Here is a 15,859-nt window from a genome sequence, read left to right as displayed (position 1 = left end):
TCCTAATAAATTTTATTTATATAACCCTTTTGCTGATTTTTAAAGTGTTACATAAACAGGACAGGTGAAATATTATCATGTAAAGCAACCATAAACACATGAAAAGACCTAGGTTTACAATTTATGATTAAAACTCTACTATCTACACAATATACATAGACATAAAATGTAAAAACTTAAATATCTTAGAAACAGTAGCCAATCAGTTGTTTAATTGTCATATTTGAATTCAGCACATCAAAATACATAATAAATAGCACATTTTATCTCTGAAGCAGACGACTTCTCAAAAATTGTAGACCAGTGTAATACCAAGCTATGATTTCTTTTTATTCATAGAACTCAAAGCACTTTACACAGGAAGAATTGTTATCTCCATTTTATAGTGGAGAAAATGAACCACAAAGAAGCGAAATATCATGCCTAAGGTTACTCAACATGTCAGTGGTAGAGCTGGAAAGAGATCTCAGGTCTCCTAAGTCCTAGTTCAGGGCCATATCCATTGAACCACACTGCCTTACTCCAGTCAGCTAAGGGGGGTTGACTTGTGGAGTAAGTTAGTATTCAATATGACTAAGAATGGCAGAATCAGGCCCTACATTCATTCAGGTACACCTATGAAAAGGCTTCTACACAGAATACAGGAAAGGCAAGTTGTTACTCCCAGTTACTGGTACTGAACAATTCAGAAAATCACTGCACTTATTCAGGAATATGGATAAGGGAGGCTATAAGGTGAGGGTTGGGAAATTAGTGAGGGTCTATCAAGATAAGCACTTGGTATTTCAGAGGTGATATACTGGTCCTGCAGTGTGATGAAAGAGGAGATTGGAGTTGAAGCAAATATATCAATATAATTGACACTTTTTGTGCTTTATTTTAGGGCAGATCCGTTATTGGCATTTATAAAATACAGCAGAAGAAACAGATTCTGTTAGATGCAGGTAAAGAAAACTCATCTCTTTAAACCACAGACTGGCTTGGGGTTGGTATGCTATCATAATCATCTGAATACCGCTCATACTGGTCAGTGAGAAGAGGCTGATGCAATTCATCCTTGTTTTTCCTAGCGTGCACAATACATGTAGCACCAGCAAAAATAATTGCAACCAGAATCAATGCAGTCACTATTGCAATAGTTATGATCTCTGTGACCTGCAGAGCCCGGCCTAGTGGAAAGGAAGCAGGAAGACAAAGAGAGAGGAAAAAAAAGTTAAGCCTCAAGAGATACAGCTGAAAATTAGATCAAATCTCAATCTCCATCATTATTTAACAAAATGCTTAAGGTTAGGTCCACTTCAGTGTCTTTCATTACAGACTTAAGATGGGCCCGAGCTACAAAGACATTTTTTTTGCAATCTGATTTATATAGGCAGACCCATGAGCCCATGCAGAACCAACTGACCTTACTGGAATTCCACACAGGCATAAAGGTTTACTTGTGTGTGGATCAGGGCTAAAGTTTGGCTCTAGATCAGAACTTCCTCAAAGCTTGGGGATGTCCAAATTTAGATCTTTGGTTCAGACCCATCTCTGTTTATGATTAATTGCATGCACAGGGTATAATAATATGGTACAATAGTCCAAATATGAGTCCTTTAAAAGCCAACTTTGGACAGGTAAACAACCTTTTGAAATGGTGTCAAATTAAAATTTCTGAAATTTGAAACCAACTTTGCTAAATGACCCACATACACACAGACACGCACAAAATGAAGAGAGGACGACACAATGAGAGTAAAGTGAAGCTTTTAACTACTTACTTGGCCATTGAACGTCATAACTGTAGCCCAGGTTTTCTGGTGCAGTAACAAACATCTCATTATTGGTAACTGGGGGCCAGAATGGCACCATGTTATACTGCCGGTTATGTCCAATAGGGGCATTCTCCAGTGGGTATATTGAAATATCTAAATTGGAAAACAAGGTTTCATTTTAATAAATAAAAATGAAAGTGATTCAAATTCTATTCAGGGCATTCTGAGAACACTTGTCTAAAAACAGGCAGAGAGGACAAAATATTTAAGGCACCCTTCCTTTATTTCACAGTGGCACCAGAGATCAAAAAGTTACATTTGAAGAGACTGAAGAACTGCATGAAACAAAGTATTATTCAAATATGCATTTTCAGAAGTGACTAGTGATTTTGGGTCCCAACTTTAGACATGGTCTGATTTTCAGAAGGTGGCTGCTCAGCTCTGGCTTTAAAGTCAGACCCTTTAAAATGTCTCAAGTTGGGACCCCAAATCGCTAATCTCTTCTAAAAGTGTAGGCCTATGTTTACGGAACTAATGATCGATCTCTTCCCATGTACAAGAAGAGATATGAGCATATAGGTGGATCTCTGGGGCCATGATCTAGTCCTTTTACTACAGTAATGAATAGTTCTGTTATGCCATTTGATGTTACTATGAACGTTGAATGTCACTAAGATTTTGAAAGGTTAGCTGTTTTAGCACAGTAACTGCCCGGTCTTGTGCTGAATTTAAGTGGCTGGGGCCTTGAATTTGTCACTTGCTGCATTAGGATAGCAGTGTGTGATCTACCTAGTCAAGTTAAAAAAGGGTCAGTTGGAGTCAGTTTTTATAGTTGGAGCAGTTTTTTTCTTCCTTATTAGAGATGTCATGGGAAATGCTACAAGATCTTGGGGTAAATTATGTAACCACTCTGTACCATCAAGATGTAGAATAACTTCCCTCAAAACATGTATGAAAAATTCTTTCTCCCTCCTTGGGAAGCAGCACAAAAAGAGCTCTGTTGTGTGGTTGCAACAGATTCCTGTGTAAGAAGTAGTGGAAGGCTGCATTGCCCCAAGTGAAGCACAATCTCCTATTTTGTGTAGACGGGCGTGAATGCCCTCTGCACTGTCCATTAGGGTGGCACAGATTTGTCTCTTGGTTCACTGGCCCCAGTCTTGCCTACTTTATATCTACCCCTTTCTGGCTCCTTTGCTCCCTGAAGGGAGCAGGCGCAACGATTGTAAATCGGCCCTTGCGTGAGTCATGAAGGGTGTGTCTTTCTTTAACATCCATGAAACAGCAGATCACAATGTAACTCAAAATGAATAGCTGGGCTGTGCACTGAGGTATTCTTTGGGCAGACAAGAAGAAATTCTCCATCCCAGGCCACAGAATGATTGTGGAACCCTGAGGCTTCAGTAGATTCCATGATTCATCCGCCTGCATTCTCTGAGATACAACGTATTAGCAAAAGTTTCTTGCCTGACCTGTGCCTGACCTACCCCAGCCACATTCCTCCACACACATAAAGGGTGGAGGCTCGATGTGGGGTAGGATTCCCTCCTTAATGAGCAGCTTTTACTAAAAAGATCCCAATGTTGTTAAATAAAATAAAAATAAATAAATAAAGATATCCTATCTCCTAGAACTGGAAGGGACCCTGAAAGGTCATCGAGTCCAGCCCCCTGCCTTCACTAGCAGGACCAAGTACTGATTTTGCCCCAGATCCCTAAGTGGCCCCCTCAAGGATTGAACTCTCAACCCTGGGTTTAGCAGGCCAATGCTGACATTTATTCCACCTTCATATCCTAACAGCAGAGGGTACTCACTGTCTACCAAGATCCAGCCGAGCTATTCTGAATGGGTAGCAACTTTGCTAAACTCATAAAATAACAAACAAATGCATCTCACCAGGATTATGTCTCCTCAGCCATTCATCAAAAACAGCGTCAGTAAATGTGTGCAAGAAGACAAAAATAGGGTCGTTTGGAGATAAATGAGTTTGTCCCCCTGTTCCATTCAAAAACAGATGAGCCAAATTATGAAGGCTGCGAACTGCCGGATCATACTTCCCTGAAGGATCACTGTATCCTGTGTATACAAATAAAGAGGAACACAGTGAAAATCCTAGTGAAAAACTTGTTCCGAAGCAGCAATCTAGGCTGGATGCTATTTTCTCTGTTGCCTTGTTTTAATATAGTTGACTTGCTCCTTCTCTACCTATTGATATTTTAAATACGTGGCTGCTGCACCCCGAAAGTATGTCATTTTCAGACCAAAATAATCTTTGCAAAAGAATGCTGTGAGTGTGGAATGAGCTTGCTTCTGCGTGTCACGGGAGCAAAGTGGGATTTAACACAACAGTGGCAACAATAAATCATTTTCTAGCATGCCACTGAAGCTATAGTTTTCAGTTCTAAATGGCTCTGGACATAATTGAAACCATCCATGCAGCCACTATCTGCTGACACAAGTGTGACGATGCTACCATGTATCCTAATGGGCCAGCTGTTACTTCAGCTTTCCACATGTCTTTTACACATTGACTGCCAACACACTGACTTTGGAAAACCACCTTCTGGAGTAGTGGTCTAAGATTTCCCCTAGCATCATTAGCACTTAACATCTGAAAAATGTGGTGTCGGAGGGTTTAAATCATCATGAAAATTCCTCCAATTTATAAATCTGGGGCAAATTTTTCAAACTTGGGTGTATAAAAATAGGTCTCCAAATCCATTAGGTACTAGATAGTGGTGGCCAGTTTTTCCAGAGATGCTGAGCATCCACAGCTCTCAATCACTTCACATGTTCACCCAGATCCCAGTGATGTATTCTTCAAGATAAACACTGAGCCAGATCCTCAGCTGTTGTAAAATAGCATAGCTTCACTGGAGTTAACGGAGCTAAAACGATTCACCCCAGCTGAGGATCTGGCCCATTCTTTGGAAGTTAACTGTTTGGTAACCTATCATGGTTACTAGCCTGGTCTGGAATTAATTCTTTGGAGTTTTACAAAGAAGAAGAGTTAAGTTGAGCAGAGACTAAAGCACATGGGTCCAATTTTCAGATGTACATGCCCAAATCCTTTTTTGTATATGCATTTTAGGTGCTTCTAAATTAAAATTTCACTCTGAATTTGATTTGTAGAGTTAAGATAGAGGCTGGTTTATATGGCCCAGTTGGGGTAACAATTGATAGAGCTCTGCAAATCTGTGGATATCCATTTTATATCTGCAGATATCCACAAACACGGATGCAGGTGTGTATGCAGATATCTGAAGACCATGTTTGCAGATCGGATGCGGATACAAGTTTTGTATCTGTGCAGGGCTCTAATGATTGATCTGTTCACTTGTTTATCCTGTGCATCAGCCTCCATTTTATCCTAGCATCATTTTCTGTGTCTGTACAGCACCAAGCACACTGGGGTTCTGGTCTGTGACTAAGGCCTTGATGTTCTACAGTAATAGTAATTTCATTTAATATTAAAAGATTTTTTCCATAGCTTTGCTGACTCAGCTACCAGAGTAAATGTACTGAGCAGATGTAACCATTGGGGTATCCTTACTAGATGGGTGCCAACACTGCCTCGTTATTCCACAGGCGAGAAGGGCCACCCTTTCACAATTGCAAGCTGGTAGCAGCAGAGCTATACTCAGGGCCAGCTCTTCTGCCACACCAATTTTATACTCAGCACACCAATGAGTGTGGGGAGGGAAATGGGGCTTTAAGCTACTTTCCCATCTCCCTCCAGTCCTGGCCAATGGGGACCAAAATGACTCTCTACATAATTTAGAACTGCCTATAGGCTCCTCGCCCTTTGTGGCTTCATACACATCCTAAAGGAAGGGGTGAAGAGTGAGAGTGGGTAGTGTAGAGCCAGCTACACCAGCTTTATGCCACCCAATGGGGAATCCTTGGCTGCCCCATTAGGGCAGTTTTCCAGTTCTGAGACAGTACAAGTGGCTGGAGCCAGGACCAAGGATTTGACCCTCTGTATCTACCAACCTATGATTTATGCAGGAAATGTACAGGCCACTTCCATCTATCCAAGCTGTGAAGATCATTTTAATCAAGGATCAAATTCTGAAGTCCTTACTCGGGCTGTCAATTAATTGCAGTTAACTCGCGATTAACTCAAAAAATTAATCACGATTAAAAAATTTAATCAGTTTTAATCGCACTGTTAAACAATAGAATACCAATTTAAATTTATTAAATATGTTGGATGTTTTTCTACATTTTAAAATATATTGATTTCAATTACAACACAGAATACAAAGTGTACAGTGCTCACTTTATATTATTATGTTTATTAAAAATATTTACATTGTAAAAATGATAAAATAAATAGTATTTTTCAGTTCACCTCATACAAGTACTCTAGTGCAATCGCTTTATCGTGAAAGGGCAACTTACAAATGTAGATTTTTTTTGTTACGTAACTGAACTCAAAAAGAAAACAATGCAAAACTTTAGAGCCTACAAATCCACTTAGTCCTACTTCTTGTTCAGTCAATTGCTAAGACAAACAAGTTTGTTTACATTTACGGGAGATACTGGTGCCTGCTTCTTATTTACAAGGTCACCTGAAAGTGAGAACAGGCATTTGTCCGAGTGACTGACTGAACAAGAAGTAGGACTGAGTGGACTTGTAGGCTCTAAAGTTTTACATTGTTTTATTTCTGAATGCAGTAATTCTTTTGTTCATAATTCTACATTTGTAAGTTCAACTTTCATGATAGAGATTGTATTACAGTACTTGTTTGAGGTGAATTGAAAAATATTATTTCTTTTGTTTTTTATAACCGAAATATTTGTAATCAAAAATATAAAGTGAGCACTGTACACTGTGTTCTGTGTTGTAATTGAATATTTTGCATTTGACAATGTAGAAAACATCCAAAAATATTTAAATAAATGGTATTTTATTAGTGTTTAACAGTGTGATTAATCGTGTAATTAATTGCAATTATTTTTTTAAATTGCGTGATTAATCATGATTAATTTTTTTAATCGTTTGACAACCCTAGTACTTACTCAGGTCTCACTCTACCCTGATTTCCACCCAGGCCCACTGGGAACTCTGGGAGTTTTCTGGGGCAAAATGTCTCCTGGAGTTTCCAAGGAGTGTAGCAACTGTGTCAACCTTGAAGAGGAAGTAGTGTCCATTTTCTTCCATGCCTGGCCAACTCTACTGACTATTAAAATCAGGGGGAAAGGTCATGACCCTGGATCCTCCCACCGATTGACCAATTTATATCACAACAGCCAGCACCATCAGCAGCACTGGCTCCACAAAGCTTTTGTGTCTCCTGAGTGCAAGGACTCTCTTTGTATCTGTGCAGGGGCTCAAAGGAAAGGTGAGGCTCCCTTGCACATACATACGGGTGCCAGACAGAGTCTGGTATTCTTCAGGGATCAGCCATAAATTTGTGACAGTTATTCACTACACTAAGCTAACAAAAGTAAAACAATTTAAATGGCCAGTGTCCCATTCCAGAGCCAATACTTCTATTCACCACTGCAGGGAAAACTGGTGAGTGTGATGGGCTAGTCCCCTCACCCATTTTGTTTTGGTTCCGGGCACTTTTAGTTGTGGTACTTGCCTTCTACTGTATTACGGAAACTATCTGTTGAATTGGAATAGAAAGGAGGAGTGTCAAACAAACCAACTTCTAAACAAAGAGCAACATCCTGTGGTTCTGGGAGACGCTGAACCATTGGCCTGGCAACATTTCCAGCAGGATTCCTTCGAATTGGACCACCTTCTGTGCCTGGGAGTTTGGGAGAAGAAAGAAAGGCATGATAAAGCATGAAGCAACATTCTGGCGGAACAGTGGGCCAGATCCTTGGGATGGGCTAAACTTGACTTGATTCAGGATCCAATTTGGGGAAAGGGCAAAGACTATTCAAAGCCACCGATGTGCCCCCTGGTCCTGTGGGAGGTCGAGGGCCGGTGTATGTTAGAGCATTCAGTGTTGCTCTCACCTGTACACGCTGCAATGGCTCTTTAGGGCTGGGGATAGTTGGAGTGTAACACATTCCATTCACACCCCTTTCCTGCTCCTGAAATCCCCCTTACTTCATCAGGTCTGGGTGCAAGTGGTTAGGAATCTTCAGCAGCCTAATAGAGTAGATTTCTGATTCCTTTGAACAAAGGGGCAGGGCCAGGAGTCAATGATCTTGCTCAGTGTGCTTGTAAACCACTCAGTGTGGTGCTCTGTCCCCCTCGAGTGGTGGCTGGGCCACAGAGAGAAGTTGATGAGCAGGCTGCAGTCTTGGCTAAGCAAATGCCTTTTTTTTAAATGTCAGGCAGTAGAGGTTCATGTATTAAGACCAAGAGATCTGAGGTTCAGTCCCTGCTACTGGCTACCCACACTGGGGTACAGTGTTATGTGTTCTCCCCTTTAAATGTAGGTGTTATGAGCGTGGTTGTCCGTGTGAGTTGGAAGATATCCAAAGCTAAGAAATAACTAGATGGACACTACCACATTCAGGCGCCAAAGGTAACAAAATGCATATAACAGTATTAATTATTCTTCCAGGAATGATATACTTGTGGCTAACACATAAGAAAGGGAGTAAGAGGACTAGGTTCAGAATGAATTCTTCTGTTTCCCCTGGTTTGAGCACGTTTCCAGAGCAGCTGCTTAACCCCTCTGTGCCTCAGTTTGCTCATCTGTGAAACTGGGAGACAAACCCTTTCCTACTTCAGAGGGGTGTTGAGAGACTTAATTCATTAATGTTTGCAAAACACTCTGCAATCCTCTGATGGAAAGTGCATTTGAAAAGCAAAGGATTGTGATTATTTACTATTTATAGGACTTTTGCTCAAAAAATCTGGCAGCAGACAAACTTACTGTTACAAATGGTTCCCAAGGTATCATAGTCTTCTAGGTTTTCACAGAGCACACGCCACTGGGAGAAGATGGAGTTCTGACTTATAAGAGAGACATCAAAATTGCTTCGAGCGCCCATCAAGTCATCTGTGCAAATATTGCAGGAGTTTCCACCAGTAGCAAAATTCCAGTAGGGAAGTGCAAAAGAGGTATCCTGTAGCATCCCCTAACCACGGGAACACTATGTTAATATGGGCCTTCACTGGAACAATGTAATATCCATAATGAGAGGGATTTTCCAAAGTGAGTTAAGAGTACTGGCACCACTGAATTTCAATGAGACTTGTTATCCAAACTGATATAGATGCTTTGGAGAATCCCATCCTACATATCCCCATTGGCAAAATCAAAGTGCTACATTTGATCAACTTAAAAAAAAAAAAAAAACCCTCCCCCCACACACACACTCGTGTCCAAAAAATGTTTACCTGCTGTTGTTACAGGTAACCCCTAGGATTACCATAACTGAAAGAGAATAAAGAAAAATATTTTCCCTTAATTTCTCAGTTTATTATCTTTGGGCCTTTGATAGCACTCAGAGTCAAATTGTTGCACTGAGTCACTGAATTTTCTCATTAATAACACTGCATATGTTATCTAATTTGATCCGTAACCTGATGCTTTCCTGAAGTATTTTAGAAAGCAGCCAGATTATCTGTACTAAGAACCATAAGACATTACTGCTATCCTATTTTTTTCCAAATAATTCTATTTCAATGTTAAATATACTTAAGGATAATCAAACTTGATAGCACTGGCTTTTGACAAGCAAAGCAAACATATCAGCAAGTTGCCTTCAGTGAACTACAGGACTAAAGAGTGGTGGGAAAGATGATAAGAGGTTTGCTCTTTAAATGTTTGCGATTCAGTTCCATTTCTGATTAAAGCTGGGCAATTGTGAAATTCACTAGGACACAATTACCATCAAATTAACTTCACTAATGACCTGCTTTACTAACCTATACTAGATTAGTTTATTAACCCATTAAGGACTAGGATTTTTCAAGGATTCCATATGCAGGAATCTTATTGACTTCAGGGGAATTTCTGGTTTCAAAGTGGGTTTAGCCTTTCTGGGGGCTTAATTTATCTTAATTTATTCTTTCTTCCCCTTTGCCTTTATTTTTTAAAAATAGGGAGTCTTTCCTGATGAGATGTTCTATTCCACTTCAGGTAGGAATTGCCAGTAGACAGTCATTACCTGACTAGTAATGATCTCCAAGTTAGTCATTAATGTTTAGTTTGTGGATTGATAGTTAAATTACTTCAAACATCTGTCTATTTTAGCAACATTTCCCTCATTTATCACATGTACTATAAATCCGTTCTTACTGATACATAACACATAGGATTTGGGGATTGGAATGTACACAAGGAATGTTGAAGCTTTTAGTCTATTTCCTCCTGTCCTTCCATTCTGATGAACCCAAGAACATTATGTGAGGGCTTCAGAGATCTGCAATTAACTACACAAGACAGAATTACCTACAGCTAGTCAACCAAATATTTTGCTAGAAATCAAAGACAAAATGTAAAGCACATACTGCCATGTGCGTTCATTTAATCATCTGTGAACTGCTCACAGAAAACTCAATTTGATTATTTCCCGCCTTGGATTTTAAGAAATTATGTTTTTCTCGTATGTGTATTTATTCACTCAGGAATTTTAATAAGACAGGCAATCATAAATTAAAAACGTGAAGAGAACTGGGGGTTAGACATCTACATACTCCCTATATTCTTAATGTGATTCTGGATATCTATGGTGCTCATATTCTTTCCATGGACAAACAGTGAACCATGGATTTTCTTCCTTATATTGAAACATTTTGAAAATTAAGCAGCGGGGAACTGAGTCACTGGGACGAGCAATTGTCCATAAACAGATCTTTCTTTCTCTTATGAAGTGGTCCACAGAATGAGGAAGATGGAGAACCACTGATTTATATAATAGGATCCCCTGATTTGCTCTTTTCTCTAGATGTTTGAGCTAATCACAAACCTAGGATTTGATTCTGCTCTCACACTGCAAATCCACTGATTTTGTTGGACTTATTCCTGCTTTCGACTAGTGTGAGTCAAGAATCAGCCCCAACGATTTAGAAGCATCATTAACAATTGCCTTTATTGCATAAAATACAGAATTTAAAAGGAAATGTATAGGGAATACTGCTGTTTTTTAAAGGAAGCTTTGAGACAAATTTTATAGTTTTTTAGACTGCTATATTTGAAATAGTGTTTCTACTTTTTATATGCTCCTAGCAACCTAAAACCCATCAAATAATGTTAATATGTCTGATAATACTGGAATTGAAATTGAGTAATGGAAATCATCTAGAAAGATCTGCAATGCATCTCTCTGCATTGGAATAGGGGGGAAGTCAATCTGCTCTTTAACTGGACAGCATGGAACATGAACAAAAGCAATTTCAATATTAAGGCAAACTTCACCTGCATGTCTCTCTCCAGTTGCAGTAGATGATACCTATGCCAAGTGAGAAAGGCTGGTCCTTCATGAGAGAAATCCACTCCTCCAAAACTTTGCTGCCCTGCACCAAGGAAAGTCTTTCTGACAGAGTAATAATGGGACCACACAAAGTAGTTATAAATGGACACATTTTCAAATTGTGGTGTATTGCCATCAGGTCCCAATATCTCCTCACGTCTCCTGGTGGCTATGACAATATCAGGATGTATTGTAGCCTTGGCTTGGTGTAAGGCATTGACAAAATCATTCCTTTCCTTCACACTCAGGTCCAGAAGGTTCCTCCTAACTTTAAAGATTAAACAGAAGTCAGTTATAAAGGTAGTGAATACCCACATCTCATTTCACAAGGTCAGATTCTATTGTCCTAACTCATTATAAGTAATATCTTTTTCCTCAAGCAGCCTGGTTGTTTTAATTGGGGTCACTTTGGAGGTAAGGTGCTACTCAACATGAGAAAGGGCAAGAGAATCTGACCCATGACTAGGATGAATGCATATGGTGGAAAAAGGATTGAGTTAATGCTTTTGGAAGAGTTATCACATACTTACTTTTTATTAATTATTATTATTATTATTGTTTGTTTGTTTTAGAGTTGATAGCAGCTAGATATTTAAGGGTGAGTTCTTTGTCAAACACACTTCAAAGGTAAATCCCGTACACATAATTTTTCATGGTATCGCTTTAACATGAATAAGAGAGTGCTATATGCCAGCCTTTACATTATAAAGTTTTGCCTCCTCATATTGTATTATAACATTTTAAAAAGCCCATCACTTTGGTTGAATCTTTGCCACAGAATGCAGGAGCTTGAGAAGCAAAAACCTGGATTATATCTCTGCTGAGAAGAATTTCACCGTTTACTGGTGGAAAGAGGTCAAGTTACCTCTTGAGTCACAGATAAAAGTTCCTCTAATTTCCAGAAACAGCCACCCATTTTAGTTATCACAACTATCCTGAATTCTAAAACAACTACATTTCTATACACAGTCAGTGGTGGACACAGTGGATGAAATCCTGCCCCCACTGAAGTCAATGAGAGTTTTCTCTTAGTCTTCAGTGGACTTCTCCCAGTAACTTCATATCCAGAAAAGTGTGATTTTGATTCTTGTGTGTTTAACTAAACCCTAAACACTGTCACACACACTAATAGATATATACACACCTCTACCCGATATAACACAACCCGATATAACACGAATTTGGATATAACGCGGTAAAGCAGCGCTCCGGGGGGGTGGGGCTGCACGCTCCGGTGGATCAAAGTAAGTTCAATATAAGGCGGTTTTACCTATAACGTGGTAAGATTTTTTGGCTCCCGAGGACAGCGTTATATCGGGGTAGAGGCGTATATATATATATAAATACCACACATACACACTAACACAAAGATACCAGAAATATACTGTTTAGAAATGTTTAGACATGGTAATGTATTTAGTTACATGCACTACATTATTTGTATTTCAAAATGTTTGATCCAACAAACTATAATAGATATTTTGGAGCCAACAAAAATATATAATTCAAAATATATTATTGTATCAACCCATAGTTTAAAATTATTTGTGGTATCAATTATGGATGTGCAAACTGTAACTAATAACTGTTTTTAAACTGATCTTACAGCAGTTAATTTTACAATTCTATAAACTCATGTTTATTTCATGAGGTCTGTGTGGACCTGTTAAAAGTTTCTTTTTCTGTTTCTTGTCACTTTCAGTAGTTGGTAAAGGGCCAGAGCCAGATCAGCTGGTATAAGTTGATGTAACTCCATTGTCTTCAGCAAGCCCTGATTAATGAGCATTAATTTTTGTTTTCAGGTTGCCTGTTCAGGCATAGAGTTTGAATAAGATTTTTGGGTCTCTTGTCCTTTAGTTAAGCTTGCTTTCAGGAATTTAATTGTAAAGATTTTCAATTTGTAATCCTTATTTTAACCTTTGTTTTGGAGTGTACAGAGTATTTAGCGTTACTTTTATGGTGAAAATAAAGACAGTTGATTTTTTTGCAATAGCCACTGCTTACTTATATTACAGATCTATCACATCTTACCCACTCTAGACAGAGTCATTCATGGTGTCTAGGTAGAAACTTTTGTTTATGGTCACTCACACATATATATTTTTAGAGAATCCAGCAATTTAAACATTAAAAAAAATCCAATGACTAATGATTTTTAAACCTTAAAAGTATGTACATAGTTTAGAAAGTTAAATAAGAGAAAATATTACTGAATTCTCTCTCCATTCTTACTCACCTATGCATTTCAAACTGCCTGTTACTGACTATCAATATATTTAGGGCCTGATTTTCAGAAGTGCTGAGCACCTGCTTCTTCCATTGGGATTTATGGGTGTTCAGCACTTCTGACAATCCAAGGCATTATTGGCTGAATTGACAGCCCAGCTTAACAGTCCTGTTGCAATATAGATTTCTAAATTGGGTGTCAGGGATGTTTACTATTTAAAGGCGATAGGAAGCCAAATACACTTTACACTTAGCACTGGTGACCAGCAGAGTCTCTTCTCTATTTTTGATGCCCTTACCTGTGCGGATCTGCTGGTTACAGGAAGCTCCACTCCAGCCAGGTCGGCAGGACCCACAGTCATAGCCAGAGAAGTTACCATTGCAGCTGCAGGTTCGGTTGAAGAAGCGTAAGGGCCACTGTTCACGGTCATCTTGGCCGTCATGCATGTACTGTGGGCCATGGGGCCGTGAGTCTGCTATCACTGGTACACACTGACCCCTTCCTGAAGATGAACCACAGCGATCAGTACCAGGCCCGAACACTGGAGAAAAATCCGGACAACACGCGCCACTTCTCAAGGCATCAACCGTAGCACATTGGCGGGGGAACTGAGCTCTTGCTTGGCTGAGCAGGGTAAGGAGCAGTGGCAAGAAGAAGCGCAACGGCATGGAGTGCTGCATAATAATAATCCAGGAGAGGTGGCAAGAAGAAGCCAGCAGCCAGCACACTCTGTTCTCTTCTGTCTTGTGAAGCGCAAGCAACACTGAAGGAAAGAGAGAGAGGGAGGAGATAAAGTGATACAAAACTCCACACTATCCCCTCAGTCTCAGATCCTCCACTCACAGACTTGAAAGTGCTTCCCAAACCCTAATTCTCATTGCACTTCTTCCAGACAGATATTCTTTCACTATCACTAAATAATGTTAAGGACTAGCATCTTCAATCCAAGCATTTCTAGTGGTCTTTGACTTACCTCCACCTTTTCTGAATTAAACTGATCTAACGGTTTTGTTCTGCATTTAGTATTTCCCTGCTCTTACTGTCTGCTCCATTGAAAAGTCCGCAATTAATAAGCTATCAAACCAACTACCTCTGCCTTGTACCTTTTTGCTGTCTCTCTGAGCACCTCTTTTCTGAGCTTCTGTTTTGTCTCAATGTATTCTACAGTTGCTCCTACCCTGAACTAAACTGTTTCTGTCTGCTTGTTAATCCTGGCTCTGCCAACAGAGCTTGGCTTGGCCTATCCCCCTCTCTCGTTCTAATCTGTTTCTACTTCAATGAGTTTCCCCAGGCTTTAAGTATTTCAACAGCATATGATTTCTTTCATGCTGATCTCCTTGTGATTTTACATGTTTTAGCAAAGGTCAGAGGCAAGTAATTGAAATCAAAACAGAGCAACAGTAGAGGCTTTTATTTTTAAGGAAGGTTCTTTGAAAACAGACTATTCTTTAGACAAAGAAAACGGAGAAAGCTTATGTGTAAAGGTATTCCTTTAAATGCTAAGAATGACATTTTAAAGGGCAGGCCACAACAAAGGACACAGCTGTTACTTACACAGCAAAAGGCTGTAATTTCACACAAGCAAATAGTCCATGTTCAGCTAATCATTAACCTGCTGAGCCACCATGGTCCCACTGTAAGGAAGACAGAGCCACTTTTTCTAGGGTAATACCCCCCTTCCTGTGAAATCTAATCATTGCCACTCAATGCAGCACCATGGTCTCATCCTCAGGTTAGGTTCAGTCAAGTAGCAAGAAGTGACCCATAACTCAACCTAGCATGTCTCTGATTTTTGATGGATAGAGAACTCTCATAGCTCAGGTTTAATTTTATGGAATTTTGAGCAATCAGTCACAACGTATCTCATCTGTTGAAAATGAGCTATATGCTAAAGTTGCTTCAAGATCACTCCTGCCAGCATGGGACATATCCTGAGATTCTTCTATAATATTTACTCAGTCGTTCTCAAGTAAATTTCCCATTGACCAAAACTGACTTTACTCAGTCACCCCCTCTCTCCTGAACCCTCTCCTCACCCATCCCTGTTGTCAGGAAGAGGGGAAGTTCTGACAGGAAAAGTGGCAAATGGCATTAAGATAACATGTAACATTTTCTGGGAAACATTTCAAAGGTGGTATACCTGGTATATAGCAGAAATTGCTTCCCTATCCTTCCTTCCCTCCTGTGCATATGCAAGTCTCAAGATGAGAGCTCATTTACTGAAATTATTGTTCCTACCACTGCTAGGTAAATGTCGATAATCCCAATGGGCCTTACAACCTATGAGTCATATGACCCAGTTGAGACCCATGAACTCTGACTCATTAACTGTGACCCTCAAGTGCTCCTCTGAATTCTGCCATTTGCAGCAGACCAGGGCCAATTAGTTGTTGGGTGCTAACATTAGAAGGGCTTCCGTTATGTTCTCTCCTTTTTCACCTTGCCCACTCCCTGTCTTCTCCCTTCTAATCTATCTGCTATTTTT

At 39.6% G+C, this 15,859-nt stretch overlaps 1 protein-coding gene across 2 annotated transcripts; it reads right to left on the bottom strand.

Moving 5' to 3' along the window:
- Nucleotides 1–520: 520 nt before the first annotated feature.
- TYRP1 (tyrosinase related protein 1) lies at nucleotides 521–14,618 on the bottom strand. Of its 2 annotated transcripts, none has more exons than XM_024211085.3 (8): nucleotides 14,348–14,618; nucleotides 13,673–14,137; nucleotides 11,093–11,415; nucleotides 8,603–8,807; nucleotides 7,349–7,516; nucleotides 3,651–3,830; nucleotides 1,764–1,910; nucleotides 521–1,169 (listed from the first exon to the last, which is right to left on the bottom strand). In XM_024211085.3, the coding sequence occupies exons 2-8, from the start codon at nucleotides 14,052–14,054 to the stop codon at nucleotides 964–966; spliced, it is 1,611 nt and encodes a 536-aa protein (XP_024066853.1). In that variant the 5' UTR covers nucleotides 14,055–14,137; nucleotides 14,348–14,618; the 3' UTR covers nucleotides 521–963. The 2 variants fall into 2 exon arrangements, with proteins under 2 accessions (XP_024066853.1, XP_024066854.1); XM_024211086.3 differs by having other exon boundaries at nucleotides 14,478–14,618.
- Nucleotides 14,619–15,859: the final 1,241 nt, after the last annotated feature.

This window comes from Terrapene carolina, unplaced genomic scaffold (assembly GCF_002925995.2).
Source record: "Terrapene carolina triunguis isolate 2854851 unplaced genomic scaffold, T_m_triunguis-2.0 Scaffold113, whole genome shotgun sequence".
NCBI classification, from domain to species: domain Eukaryota; kingdom Metazoa; phylum Chordata; order Testudines; family Emydidae; genus Terrapene; species Terrapene triunguis.
This window is presented reverse-complemented; position numbering and strand designations above follow the sequence as displayed.